At 35.5% G+C, this 14,228-nt stretch overlaps 1 protein-coding gene across 3 annotated transcripts in view; it reads right to left on the bottom strand.

Annotated features, from left to right (window-relative positions):
* Positions 1 to 280: 280 nt before the first annotated feature.
* Positions 281 to 14,228, bottom strand: part of LOC124171700 (contactin) — a 55,732-nt gene continuing 41,784 nt past the window's right edge. For 2 of the 3 annotated variants that reach the window (XM_046550956.1, XM_046550957.1), the window contains 4 exons: positions 12,874 to 13,042; positions 6,979 to 7,112; positions 6,373 to 6,556; positions 281 to 5,959 (listed from right to left, as the gene is read on the bottom strand). In XM_046550956.1, the coding sequence (XP_046406912.1) occupies positions 5,847 to 5,959; positions 6,373 to 6,556; positions 6,979 to 7,112; positions 12,874 to 13,042 (600 nt within the window). In that variant the 3' untranslated portion in view covers positions 281 to 5,846. The remainder of the gene's footprint in view (positions 5,960 to 6,372; positions 6,557 to 6,978; positions 7,113 to 12,873; positions 13,043 to 14,228) is intronic. The other variant, XM_046550958.1, reaches the window with a different exon arrangement.

Below are 14,228 nucleotides of genomic sequence, written 5' to 3'. Positions count from 1 at the left end.
ATTTTCCAACCAGTGTTACCTTCTGCATTCTATTCCAGGGTGTTGACATATTAAAGTTGTAATTGGTTGCCACTTCCCACTAACTACTTCAGAGTTTTCCGCAAGCTTAAAAGTTGTTAGGAAAGCCTTGTGACCTGCACAAAATAACGGCCAACGCTAATTCAGAATAAGAGGAACCCTTAAAGGGAGGGATTTCTTGAAATGTGCATCAGTACGGAATGCACACTTAACAATCACTTGCACAATAAATCAGATGAAAAAATTAAAGATAAAAAATAAGCACATTTCACATTTCAGCTTTATTTATGAAGTTCTTACACAGCATAGTTATGGAATGTAAAAGTTTTAAAAACTCAAAATGCAATGCATCATTTTGAGCAGCATTGCAGCCACTGACATTATACAGAAACCTGAATGCATTTCTTCAAGAATGAAAACAATACATATGTAGTGATGCATACAGTACTAAATAAAATGCATCTCACATGTTGAAAACATAACAAAGATCACAAACATGGAAAACAACATAGGAAACGCCTATGAAACTATGGTCAGCCCTTACAATACTTCTTTGTCAGCATCATTCACATAAAAAAATGTACACAAGGGTTATGTATAATCCAAGCCATAAAATATAAATGTATATATTTCCAAAAGAAAATTAAACAGAAAATAGCTTAAAATACATATCAGGTAACAAATATCAATAATAATAATAATAATGAGTACTTCACAATCTGCCATCACTTATAATTCCATCACCACAGCCCTGGCTAATAAACGCTAATTGGACGGAATATGATAAGGCTGGGGCAGTTCAAGATCAATACCTGCCCATCAGGCTCAGTCAAGAATGAGGTGGCTCAGGACTGATACAGTGCAATTTAAGTGAAGAGTGTGTGCAGATTTTTACTAAAAAAGAAAAACTTAAAAATAACACCTTGTCACAGCAATAAATAAGACTCAGCTTAATAGGCGCCATAGTTGGGAGTTCATTCACTCCAAAATACTTGCAATATCTTGATCCCATCCATAACAAGGACAATACTTTTAGTTATTAGCTTTCAGTGAATTATAATTTCTAACCAAGGCGCTTCTATTAACAATGATTATAAGAGACAAATCATAGATTAGACATAATTTTCGTTAGTAATGTAAAAAAAGAAAGAATTATAAAAGTACACATTAAAAAAAAAAATATCAATCATCAATAGAATGAATGTAATATAATGTTGGTATCCACATAATAATTAAAATGTATGACCCCTATAAATACAAATTGTAATTTGGACACAGTAGTCCATGCTCAAACAAAAAAATCACAATGAATCAAAGACAGCAAAAAGTGGATGTTGCCTTTGATGAATAATTTCTTCAAAAGATAGATCTTCATTCATGGAGAATTACTTGGCAATACAAAAATATTTTCTCCACATTAAAACCCTGCATATCAAAAGAAAGGGCTAGCCTAAAAGACACAGAAAGCATGAGGTGGCGAGATTTTTATAATGCTGAATCCCTGAATAGCATAAACGAAGTGAGCTGTTCATAACTGCCAAATGAATGATTAATACCAGCAAAACCTGTGATACTGGCCACCAATACAATAAGAAAACAGACAGTAAGAACCTCATTTTGTTAAGACTAAGAAAAACCTAGACTGTTCAACCTTTGGTCATAGCAATTTTGAACCATGGTAGGCCAACGTGGACAGGTTTCACTTTTATCACTTCCAAATATGAAATCGTTTCTAAATGCTGGAGCTAGGTCAGTGTTTACAATACGAATTATATGCCTGAAATAAAACAAATACGTCAACTTAAATTAATAATAATAAGATGCCATTTCAAAATGCAGCTCAAAATTAATTCTAAAAATTGCCAAGCTACCCCTGAGAAAAAGAGAATCGAGTCAACTGAGATATATTAAATACACTAGTAATAAGAAGTAAGATACTGTTCCATAAAACTGCCTTGGGAAAGATAAACAAGAAAAAATCAAATAGTGAAGCAGCATGTTTTAAAAGTGCAAGCATTTCTGACACATATTCACAAAAGGCTAAAATACATAAACTCAATTTAACATAGGACTAAAAAAATAAAAAGATGCTAAATTATGGCGAGGTGACACCATATCATTCCAATTTAATTTTAGAGTCCAAAAAAGCTTCACCAATCCTTTCAGATCCACGCAAAATTCTCAAACACAAAAACATCGTTCTACAAAATTATGTCACTAAATATGTATTTGCGAACTGGGAGTATACTCGAGTGAGGCATAGAAATGTGCATTGATACTTAGTTTTCTTTTTGTCACATGTATAAATCAAGAATCCAGACAAATGCTCATTGCAGAAGTAATACATGCCATTATGGCTGCATTTCTTATACCATCTATTTTTAAACAATTACAAATGTTTACTGCAACTTTAATGGCCCATTAATCCTTGAATATCAACTTCAAGGGCATTTAAAAATTTGTAAGTTAGAATATAATTTTATTGTATATAAATAAACTCTCCATGAATGATGATAATTTTTGTGCAATACCTATGTTCTTTGAACATAAAGATAATGAGCGTGTCTCGCAGCAAGTTAGAACATGTTGGAATAACTACATATGCAATTTATGTAGATAGCTGTTTCAAAATTTATCAGAATGACCGAGAATGACAGATTGTTTTGATATGCCATCTGTTATACAACCAAGGGCCCTTTGATAATGCAAACTTAAAGAAGTATAACGTACAGACAATCCACAATGCTACAATCACTCCCTCATTCTGCCCGTACTAATATTTATAGACCCTACCATTTACTCAAAACCCAAACCAACAAAACCATATCATTTCAAAATCACAAATCTTTCAGTGAAAGGGTACCGTGGGATAGCTGTTCCCCTTATCTGATTCTTACATCATCAGCAGCTCAAGATAAAATGTGTACATCCCAGGTGAAAGGCACAAATTCTACAATCAAATGGGCATCACTACAGTATGGAATGCAGGAAAAACCACAGGATATTTCTCTTCAATTAAAAATATTTAAAATTTTCAAAAAGCCTCTATACATAAATTCATGAATATAAAAATCAGATACCTCCTCTGTTTCTCCCAAGTTCCATAAGTAGTTTTACAAAATTTACAGCATAGCACCATTTGATGGATAAAAATAGTAATATTTCATCAAGGAGATTCACGGAAATACTCCAACTTCTAAATATCAATCATAAGCAAAAAAATTCAACCACACTTCGCACAATGCAAAAGAGATTCATTCCAGTTAGTCTGATAGTTACTGAAGAGAGAATTCAACAAGGTTAAATTTTTGCATTTGGTATGATCGAAATGCAATGAATGCACAAAATATATGTTGGCAGCGAGAGCTGCAAATTTAAACAAATCTTATTTACAGGCATCCACTCACAGTTAATCAAAATTTTACTCATGGGTGGTACACACACAAATGAAGTCTATAAGAAATTAGATTCCTGTTGCCACTCAAAATGTCTTCGTAAAAGCTAAAATGGCAGCAGTTGCCAAATATTTACATGACATTTAATCAAATCTGATGGCATGACTCGCAAATGAATGGCTGTTCAAACAGTAATTGATAATTAAATCTCAGACCAAATTTTCATACAAAAAAATGCACAAATTTATGTATGGTAAGTAAAAAAGAAGCAACCAAAAGCCAAATGCATATTTGTTTGAAAAATTTCATGCCAGGACAGTGAATCTGTGATTTCTGTGATAAATATGGAAAATAACTACAGGGAAATAATGAATAACGCCTTTCTTAGTTTTACAGGCTCCTGACAATCACCATGCAATTCATACCCAGAATAACTGCGTTGAATCAAAGTCAAACATCAAGCTCACAGCATTAATTGAAAAATACTTAGAATTAAAAACCTGAAGGTACTGATTTTCTGGAGTAATTAAAACTGAAATTACTTCGAAATACAATTTTACCATGAACTCCAAATTATAACAGTTGGACGATGATGCCCACATGAAACTTCATTCAAATTTTGAGCACAATGATAGTATCATTACAAATGCTCCATCAAATCGATTATGCAATGCATGTAAATCTCATACCAAACAATTCAACGAAACTATTCCACCACTGGCATTAAACAATTAATTGGATCACAAAATATGAGCAAAGATGGGAATTCAACGGTCATCACACTGTTTATACTCATGCATAGGAAACCATTTCAGTGAAAATTGTTCGGTGAAGAATTGAGGGCTTTACATTAAGCATGATTTTTACGAAGACAATAGTTCATGAGTGGAAATATATGCTGATAAGAAACAGAGATTGTACCCAATAAAATTAGGAGCCAAATCATAGCTAATGTTATCCAGTTAAATTTCAAGCAGTTAAAGGAGCTATGGATCATTTGCTGAACACACCTACGAAGCAATGCCATACAGAAATTAATAATGAACGCATTCTGTGAACTCTCCACTCATTCAGGGGAACACAATACACTATTCTCTATTCCAATGAACAGACTAAGGTTGAGAATGTGTGATGACAGACTGAAAACACTGTATAGCATATAACATCCATTAAAATGAACTTCGTGGCTGTGCATTCTCTGAAAAATTATATACATTAAATAATAGCTTTAATTGCTAATCTACTCATTTGCTATTGATTCTTTTCACACTCTCTCTAAAGACATGAATTGATGGTCCAGACATTAAATTAGAGCAATAAAACTTTCAATAAAATAAAATATCATTAATTAATATTTTACCGAATTCACTGGAATGTATACGAAAAAGAATCCTTGAACTATTTCTGATTAAATATACGATTTGTAAAATATCTCAAGTATGCTTCCTCAAGAATGAGTGGCTGGAAAAAAATAAAAGGGTACCAAGAATTTTTTAAACTTACACCACCTCATAAAATTAAAACGAATCCATTTGCACTATATTCGGCAGTGATTTAGAGAAATGCAAATAGATAACATAGATACAGACAATCCATGTGAATGCAAATCAAAATATTAGCAGAACAATACACATTGCTACAATGGTACCACGCATGAGTATTTACAGCTTATATATTCTATCTCTCTCAGCTTTGCGCTGAAAGGCACTCAAATTGAAAGGGAAATATTCCAAGATATTTGAAGGAGAAAGAGACACAAACTTCTTCGTTAACGAGTTCATCCCCTTCATCAAAACACCTTTCAACTATCAAATTACAGGACGTAAGTTTTGTGATTTGTAAAATGCCCTTCCAATAAGCAAATCACGCTTTGCACCTACTTGATTCCCGCAAGTGACACAAGCAATCACATGCCATTTAAGGAGATATTGAAATAATTAAAAGTAATATTTACAGCCAGAAAAGCAGCTAGCTGAAATTACATCACTACATTTTATAATGCTTGGTTGCAGACTCTTTGAAGGTGTACCAAAATAACTCTTTCTCAGCAGTCAAGAGAAGTAGCTTATGACATATTAACACTATTGTACAACGATTGTATTATTTAAAATAATTTCCCTTCAACAACATCACTTAAAAAATTAAAACGACTATGTATTATTATTATTAACAATTATTGCTCTCAGTTGAGAACATCTTCCCATTTCTGACTGCCATGTCCACTAGAATAGCAATGCTGTTGTCAGCTAATCATAGCCTACTTCTGAAAATCTAAGGTTTTCATTGCATACGCATTTGGAATTTTGAAAATATTGAATCCTCTCTTTACACTTCCATCAAACAAATACTCCTGATTGTGGGTCAGAATAAATACTTGGCCACGGCACAAGTTACAGACGATCAGACAATGTCATAATACTTGAGGCAAAGGAATTAGAGCAGCATCAATGATATGCCAAGGAGAATGAGCCAATGCAGAGACATATTTGGGAACATTAACATGGAGGAGGAGGAGGGGGAGCTGCCTTTTAAAGCATCCCAATCACCTGAAAGAGTAAGCCAAGAAAAATGCATGAATGCATTATTATTAGCTAAAATAATATTTCATAAAAATTGATGTATTTCACATGACCCATAAATTCAGACTGATAGTATAACTATAAAATATATAAAGTAAATGTGAGAGCTTAGTCAAAAACTATTTCAAATATAGAATAAGTCATTATAAGACAATTTACAGCATTAAAAAGTGACTCCTTAGAAAATTAACAGATAACTTAAGAAAAAGCCAAACTAGGATAAATACGAGACTTAAATCATGGGGAATATAAAAATGAAACATATCAAACCATGGGCAAATCATGAGGGGGCCTAAACTGATAAAAGTAATAATTATAAGAAAAAAAACTGAGTAAAGAACTGCAAATAATTTAGGAATAGATGTTGAAAATGTATTTACCCATTTGGAAGGTGACAGCTGGAGATGACATACGCCCATCCCCACCTTTGGAGAATGCTAACACTCTCATGTTATAGGTCTTTCCGGGGGATAGGTTACCGATATATGCCTCTAACTTTTTGCCCAGCAATACAATTGTGTCATTGGCAGTACTCATGTCCTGATCAAGTTCCCAAACTCGGACCTGGAAAAAAATAATACATGCATTATCTATCACACCAGAAGCAGGCGATCATTAACAATCAATGCATAACTAAGATATAAGTAGATTGTCCTAATCCATGGCAATTAAATTCATGAGCAGCATTTAATTAAACAAACATATCCCTCATAAGTTGCCATAATGGCTTACAGAGATTAAAGAACAAAGAATGTCGTGTATAACTTAAAGGTGGGGAGGCCACTTGCCTGAGTAGATAAGATAATGTACTGGGTAAGCTGGGTAAAAGTGAATAAAGCCCTAATTAAGAAAATTAAAAGTAGGATAAAATTTGTAAAATACGATACAGGTTCCCTTTTCCCTAATCATATTGCATTGTTCATTCAGAGGTATAATTCCTAGTAGATTCAAAACTTCAGGATCCTATAAGGATTGAAACCCCATACCTTAAAACCGATGAGAGGCTCTTCTTTCTGACTGTTGGCTACGTAACGCCAGACCACTCGAACAGTAGATGGGTCAACTTCATACAAGTGCACTGATGATGGCGGCTTTTGCGGAGCATTCATGTAAGTCCTCTCTGTAAATAAACAAAAAGAAAATGATCAAACAATTTGCATCGATGTACAGCTAATTCAAAGGTAAGAAACGGTATGCATCACTGCTAAAAATACGCCATTTGTATATCAGCAGAGGTGCCCTACTGATGAATGGGTTTATGCAGCATATATTTCCACAGAATTTATTGGTCTCTCAAATCTATTCCCATGTTCTACAAAAACCAGTCCCCTGTTGCTTTCCATCAGAAGTTCATAATGAGTCTAGATGGTCACGAGCTTTCAATGCCATATCGAGCAATGATGAGTGTAGATCATCATCAGATTTTCATAACTTTAGCACTATTTAGGGGAACGATATAATATTTTGAAAGTTTAACAATTTTAAAACATCCATAATGTACATAAAGAACTCATATTTCATGAAATATGATGCATTCGAAGGAATAAAATGATTTTATACGAGAAGTGATAGCAGTGTTCTCGAAGTATTCGACTAGATACTTTACAATAGGAAATAATAATCACATTTTATTTTACTGTTTTACATTGATTACAAACTACAAAATATCATTTCATTACCTACCAATCCATTTAAAATGAACCACAGAATAAATGCACAGAGGATAGGAGCACGATATTCATAAAATAGATTGAAGTGGAAGGGGTTAGGTAATGCAGGGTTCCCACTCTAACTTAATTATCAAATTCACGGTTTTTTCCAGGTTTTCACGGTCTAAATTGTGTCAAATTCACGGTACGTTGATGAGCCATTTAGGAAGAAATATTGATCACATAGCAATCACCGGCCGCACGTTACCTAAAAATGTATAGCAAACGCGACAAACGCCGAGAATGCAAACGCAGCAATGAAAGAGCTCTTATGGCGTCGCCTATCGTAAGCAAAATTTAGTGCCGGCTAAAGGTTAATGGAGGGTGACAGGGAAGTGAAGAGGTGTCTGATTTCTCGTCAGGGTTAATGATCACTTTGGCTAACGGTCTTCCAATCACAGCCTTAAGGTCTGTGTGTCGTCATCGCACACGGACCAATATTTGCGCTTCGAACATACGTGTGCAGATAAATACGGGGACAGTGCCTGCGAGTGACTGACATTAAAATATGATCGACAAATCGATTTTTCTTTTGATCCGCCAATCGTAGATCTACAATCAAGTCTGAGAGGTTTTTAAGGTTTTATAGCGAATTTCACGGCTTTTTCCAGGTTTTTTCACGGTTGATGAAAATCACGGCTTATTCACGGTTTTAAGGTTTTCACGGTTGAGTGGGAACCCTGCAATGGAAAGATGGGTAATAGAAGAGGAGAGACGGGATGATAGGGTAAGGAAAGACAAGGAAATGGAGTACATATTTATAAATTGGGATGATGGAAGCATCCATTTAGGTGTCAAAGCTTTGAAGACCACTTATATGTCACATCCTTGGTTCGTGCCTACAATGGGCATTAGGGTGGTCCTTATTTTTAGTTTTCGAATTTCTTTTAGGATGCCCCCCACATTTGATCAATTTGATTAGATATTATTAAAAGATATTTGAGGTGATACACTACAAATGTCTACCGAGTCTTTGTTAAGTACAGAAAAGTGATAAAAAATCTGAGTGTGACATTATCTTCAGTTATGTCTGAAAAGTACCCAAAAATACCAAAATTTCCAAACTTTAAGAGCGATGCAGCACATTTTTTTCCATTATCTGATTGAAAAAGTATGTGTCACAATTAATTTTCTAACCAATTGGAACTAATCTGGGGGGCGGCCCAAAAGAAATTCAAAGACTTAAAATATAAGGACCACCCTACTGCCCGTTGTAATTTAAACTTTAAAGACATGAAGTATTTCATTTCTCTTCCAGCTCAATGCAGTAAGACCTCCATATAACGAATTCAATGGAACCAGGAAAATGATGACATTGCCGTGAAGGGTTGTGCAATGTACCTAGCATCTTCACAGGATGAACAAAGATTCTACATAGATATATGGCATGAGTCACAATTACAGCAGCTTCAGTGGACTCCTGCTGGGATGCATTTTTGTAAGAACAAACTTTTTATGACCACAATAACAAATAATGCATGCCCATAACTTATATAGCCTCTTGCGTCACTGACTCACTTACTGATTAACATTCCCTGCTGCTCCCAGAAGAGCAAGAGACTGGACTGGAAAGAACGATAATGATTTGCAGAAATATTTCAAAAACCACACTAAATCAATGATAAGATTTATTGCTTTAGGTCACTCTAAATTGGTTAAAACCAAGAAATGTATCAAAATAAAGAGATACTCTTAGGATAATGTGGCATTTCGAAGTGAACTTGCAAATAAACACATAGTATAATAATTTCCAAGCGAAAAACTTTGCTTTAGAGAGGTTGTTTCCGTAACTAGAGCCCACATTCAGACTTAATCGTTAGGAAGTTTATCAATTATAGAGGTGCATTTTGGGAGGTTTCACTCTATGTATTATACATGGGAAGGGCCTAGAATCAGAGAGAATCGCCGGCCTCGGTGGCGGCGGGGTAAAGTCCCTGCCTGCCAAACAAGAGGTTGCAGGTTCGAGTCCCGCCTGGGTAGTTTTCCCCTATCTACGGTAGGGTTGTTTGTGTACGTTTGATTGTTAAATTTGTTGAATACCCCGATCTAAAATGGCCAATATGAGCTGTATTCGGTGGTTTGGGAATAAAATAAAATCAATAAAATCTCATCACAGTGCAGGAGTGAAAATAACCAAAATGCAATCTGAATAGCAGTTCGGTTATTTTCAGTGCTGACCACCTATGCAAATTGTATTCCCATAACTGCGTGTGTCCCTGTCTGAGAAACGTGACTGCATTAACCATAAGCAATACCAACCAAAGAAAATGGTAACAGTAAGGAATAACCACGATAAAACGTTGATTAATCAACCATGGTTGAATGGAGCGTGATATTGGTTTAAATTAGAGATGTGCGAATAGTATCCGCGAATACTCGAATACCTCGAATAATAGAAAGTATTCGATATTCGAGATCTCGAATAGTTATGCCAAAGGTACCGTCTCGAATACCTCGAATACTTTGAATTTCGCGTCATACACTGTCGCTCGCACGTTGTTGGTAGTTGATTCGGAAAAATGAGAACTCTAGTCGTCTAGTGCATGCAGCGCCGTTTTAGGCAAGCTGACGAAATACATCAAATTCACGGGTTCGAACGGTGAAAAGAGTTCGACGTGGGGAACCGAAATTGATCGGATGAAAAAAATCCGAAAATCCCAGGTGTCCCCTATCAGGAGAACCTCAGTTCCGTGGGATAGCAACATTGGCGCATTTCCCACGATCCGCTATCCCCATCCATTCAGCGTTCGCCCCACCCCTTCAGACGATTTCCTCTTCCCCGAAAACAAAAAAAAGGTCCCGGCTCGTGCAGGGATCGTATTACGAAGACCTCAGCTTTGAAAAAAATATCAAGTTACCGCAAAATAATAGAATCGTGTTTCACCCTTCCCTCTTTCTCCCCACTGACCATTTTCCCGCATCCATCTTTTGATAAAATGAGAGGAGGTGTTTGCCGTGTGTCCTTTGTGGCTAATAATGACAGGCACTTATTTTGAATCATCTCCAGGAGATGAAACTACCATAGGGAGGAACTCAGTGCCGTGGGATAGTGACATTGGCGCATTTCCCACGATCTGCTATCCCCCTCCATTCAGCATTCGCCTCACCCACTCTTGACGATTTCCTCTTCTCCGAAATCAAACAAAAGATCCCAGCTCGCGCAGTGATTGTATTACAAAAACCTTAGCTTCAAAAAATATCAAGTTACGCGAGAAAAATAAAAACGTGTCTCGCACCCACCCCCTTTTCTCACCCACTGACCTTTTTCTACCTACCTGCTTCGAATTTCCCCCGTTCTCGAGGTCAACTGCTGCATGAGTCATCTACTAGCCCGAAAGGTGTCTAACAATGACTTTCGGCAATTGTTATTACACCTTTATTGGATTGAAATATTAGTAATGTGCGCGTAATTTAAAAAAGAATAAGACCAAACACGACATATTTCTGACTTTATTTAAGCATTTTGCGCAGGAAAATAAATACCGGGAAGAAGAAGAAATACGACGGAGGCGTAATGCTCAAATAGGGTGGTTTCCTATTATTTTTTATTGCCTAAATCGAAATATTAATACTCCTGAAGTACGTATTAAACGCTTTTAGAGTTTTAAATTACAATACCTATTTTTCGCGATTAAATTAAAAGTGAAAATTTTCAAGCGCGCGAAAACGCGACGGTTAAGTATGAATGCCGGGAAAAACTCCGCGTGACGTCGTTCTGGTTCCCGCTGCCGCAAATGAGGTGACCTTGGGGCGAGGCTCTGAGCGCTATTACGACGCAGGATGCTAGCAGGTACCCGAGTACCATGCTAGCTGGTAGCGCTTGGCTTAAATATGGATTATTAATACCTTATCAAACAGACTGTGTGATTATTAAGACATGTTTCCCTGAGCTCTGTGCCTCATGCATGCATTGGTAACCTCAGACGATGTAAAACTCCGATCCTCTCGTGTAGAAACTAGGTCCCTGTGATGTCTCGTGGAGTGGCATCGCATAGGCGCCAATCTGGCCTTTTTCAAATGAGGTAAAATTGAACATTGCCATTAGTCTAAACCGGTATTTCTAGAACGAAATAATTTGTATATTATGAATACACTAATGGTGGGTAACGAATCACAATCAATACCTTTCGTTTTCTTTAATGAAGGAAACTACCCTATTGTTTACATAAAATTAAAATATTCCATTAATCAGCTAAATTCCTGTTTGAATCCTTTAAAGGCAATCACAATTACTCGCCAAAATCTTGGGTTTCCTGCTGCATAGGCGACCTAGTCAAACATTTTCACATTCATCGTTTAGTATTCGAGGTATTCGAAATTCGAGGTATTCGAATATTCGAGCAATGATTTAATATTCGAATTCGATATTCGAATTCGAGAAATCTACTATTCGACCCATCCCTAGTTTAAATAATTGAACAGTGAAGTAAATGCACCACGCTGGTTGTGGATTTGGGTAAAGACAGACATTGCAATAATTTTTGGGCACATTTAGAGTCAGTACAAAGTTTGTGCATTTAAGGTTAGTCTGACTTTGTTTTACGAAGAGCTACTGTAGTTCCTAACAATACTGAGGTTCAAAAGTTACATTTTGGTTTTCTCAAATTAATTGATTTTCATGAGTAATATCCACCATCCAAAATAATTCAATGTCAAGCAAAATAACAGCAATTCAACAACAAAGGTAGGAATTGTGACCATCAATGTACTGAGTCCTCCTTATAGCATCAAATGATGCTTTACTAGCAATATAGTGGGAGAGGTAAATATTATTCCACTTTCTCTCCTCCTTGGACTATAGAATAGATCTGAAAGCCATTTTTGAACTGTGGTAAAAGTGGGACCCACTCAATTCATTGCAATGCTTTTAGTCCAACTGTAAATGCACTTCATCATGATTGATTTTCCTTGATTTCTAAACAGTACTATTACTTTTTCAGATCACAGGACAAACAAATTACAACGATAAAAACAATGTGTCTAGCATAATTGAACATAAGCACTGCAAGAACAAGTGACTTTATACGCAGTCACGCACACGGGTGCAAAGTTAAACACACCAATGGATGAAGTTTGCTATGAAGTATCCCGGCTAAGTCAAATATTTTCTTCATAGCGAATTTCATACATTGGCGTATTTAATTATAATTTAACATAAGATAAAACAATTACCCAAAAATCTTTCACTTTCAGGTCCTTCTCCAGCAGCATTGTAGGCCATTACTTTCACATAGTAATTAGTATCTGGCTGCAAACCAACAATAAGTGACCATGGTTTGGTACTTCGGCTGAGGTAGTATACGGCATCTTCTTCTTTCCCATCCTCCTTCCAATACTTGAGCTACAACCATCATTAGAAAGGAAAAGATAAGATATTATACCAAGGAATCAGCATCAATCAGTGACGCCTCGTCAACTAAATAGAAATAAAATCACTTAAAAGTTTCATATAAAATATTTCAGGAAGCCATCTTGGATATAAGTAATAGATGTATTTCAGATTAATAATTAATGAAACAAGAGTAGTTAAGTTCTATGAATAAATTTCAAGAATAATATTCTAGGTGAGAAATTACAGATTCTATAACAGGATTTTATGCAGTCGAGCACCCAAAATCTTCTTCGTATGTCAAGGGCTCACTGTATTGGGGAAGTACTCAACCCTCGATTCAAGCAGATGACTTCAAAGCCAAACCAGAATATTTTAAGATATTATTTTGTAAGAAATTTACATCTTTAGTTGCAAAAACATTCTAGAGCATGCGATAAAAATGTTTAAATGATAAGAAGCTATTGCCATTTCAGGTACATGTTTCATCAATTTGATTTCCATCAATTGTTTGACCCCTGATTGATCCCCAGTGTATGCAATTGTTCTATAGCTTAATTACTGTTACATAATATGTATTTGGATATTTATTAATGAAATGTTAGATTGAGGAAGTGCTGGGATTAATGACATTCACCCGAATTCAGCCACATTCTTCTGTTGATGAAATCAACTGAATGTAACTGTTTTTATGTAAGTATAACAAGATAGGGTATTATAAGACAGCTCAATGAACTACATTACATAAAATGCATTTAAATCGCACGAGATTTTTATAGCATTTAACATATTCTATTAATTTTATTTTTTGACTAATGACATTTAACCCTAGAAGGGCACACTGGGGTCCAGTGGACCCCAGGAGTTTTTTTCTTTGCTGTAACTTTTGTAATGCGCAAAATATTGAAAGCTCATACCAATGTAAATTTCCTTTTATATCTTAGTAAAAGTTTCATGAGTGTGGTGATTTTTTCAACGCGCTTATTGCTTTATAATTTAATATTGAAAATGGTCTGGGGTCCATTGGACCCCAGTGTGCACTTCATGAAATTTTTTTGAAATTGCAGGAAAAATTAACACATTTGTTTATTGCCTTTTTTGCTGCAAATACATTTGTTATAATCGTATTTATACGTTTATAGTAATTGAAATGTCGTTTATCATTTTTATCACTTTGGGATATTTGAGGACATCAACT

This window comes from Ischnura elegans, chromosome X (genome assembly GCF_921293095.1).
Source record: "Ischnura elegans chromosome X, ioIscEleg1.1, whole genome shotgun sequence".
NCBI classification, from domain to species: domain Eukaryota; kingdom Metazoa; phylum Arthropoda; class Insecta; order Odonata; family Coenagrionidae; genus Ischnura; species Ischnura elegans.
Note: the sequence above shows the minus strand (reverse complement) of the source record. Positions and strands in the feature narration are given on the sequence as shown.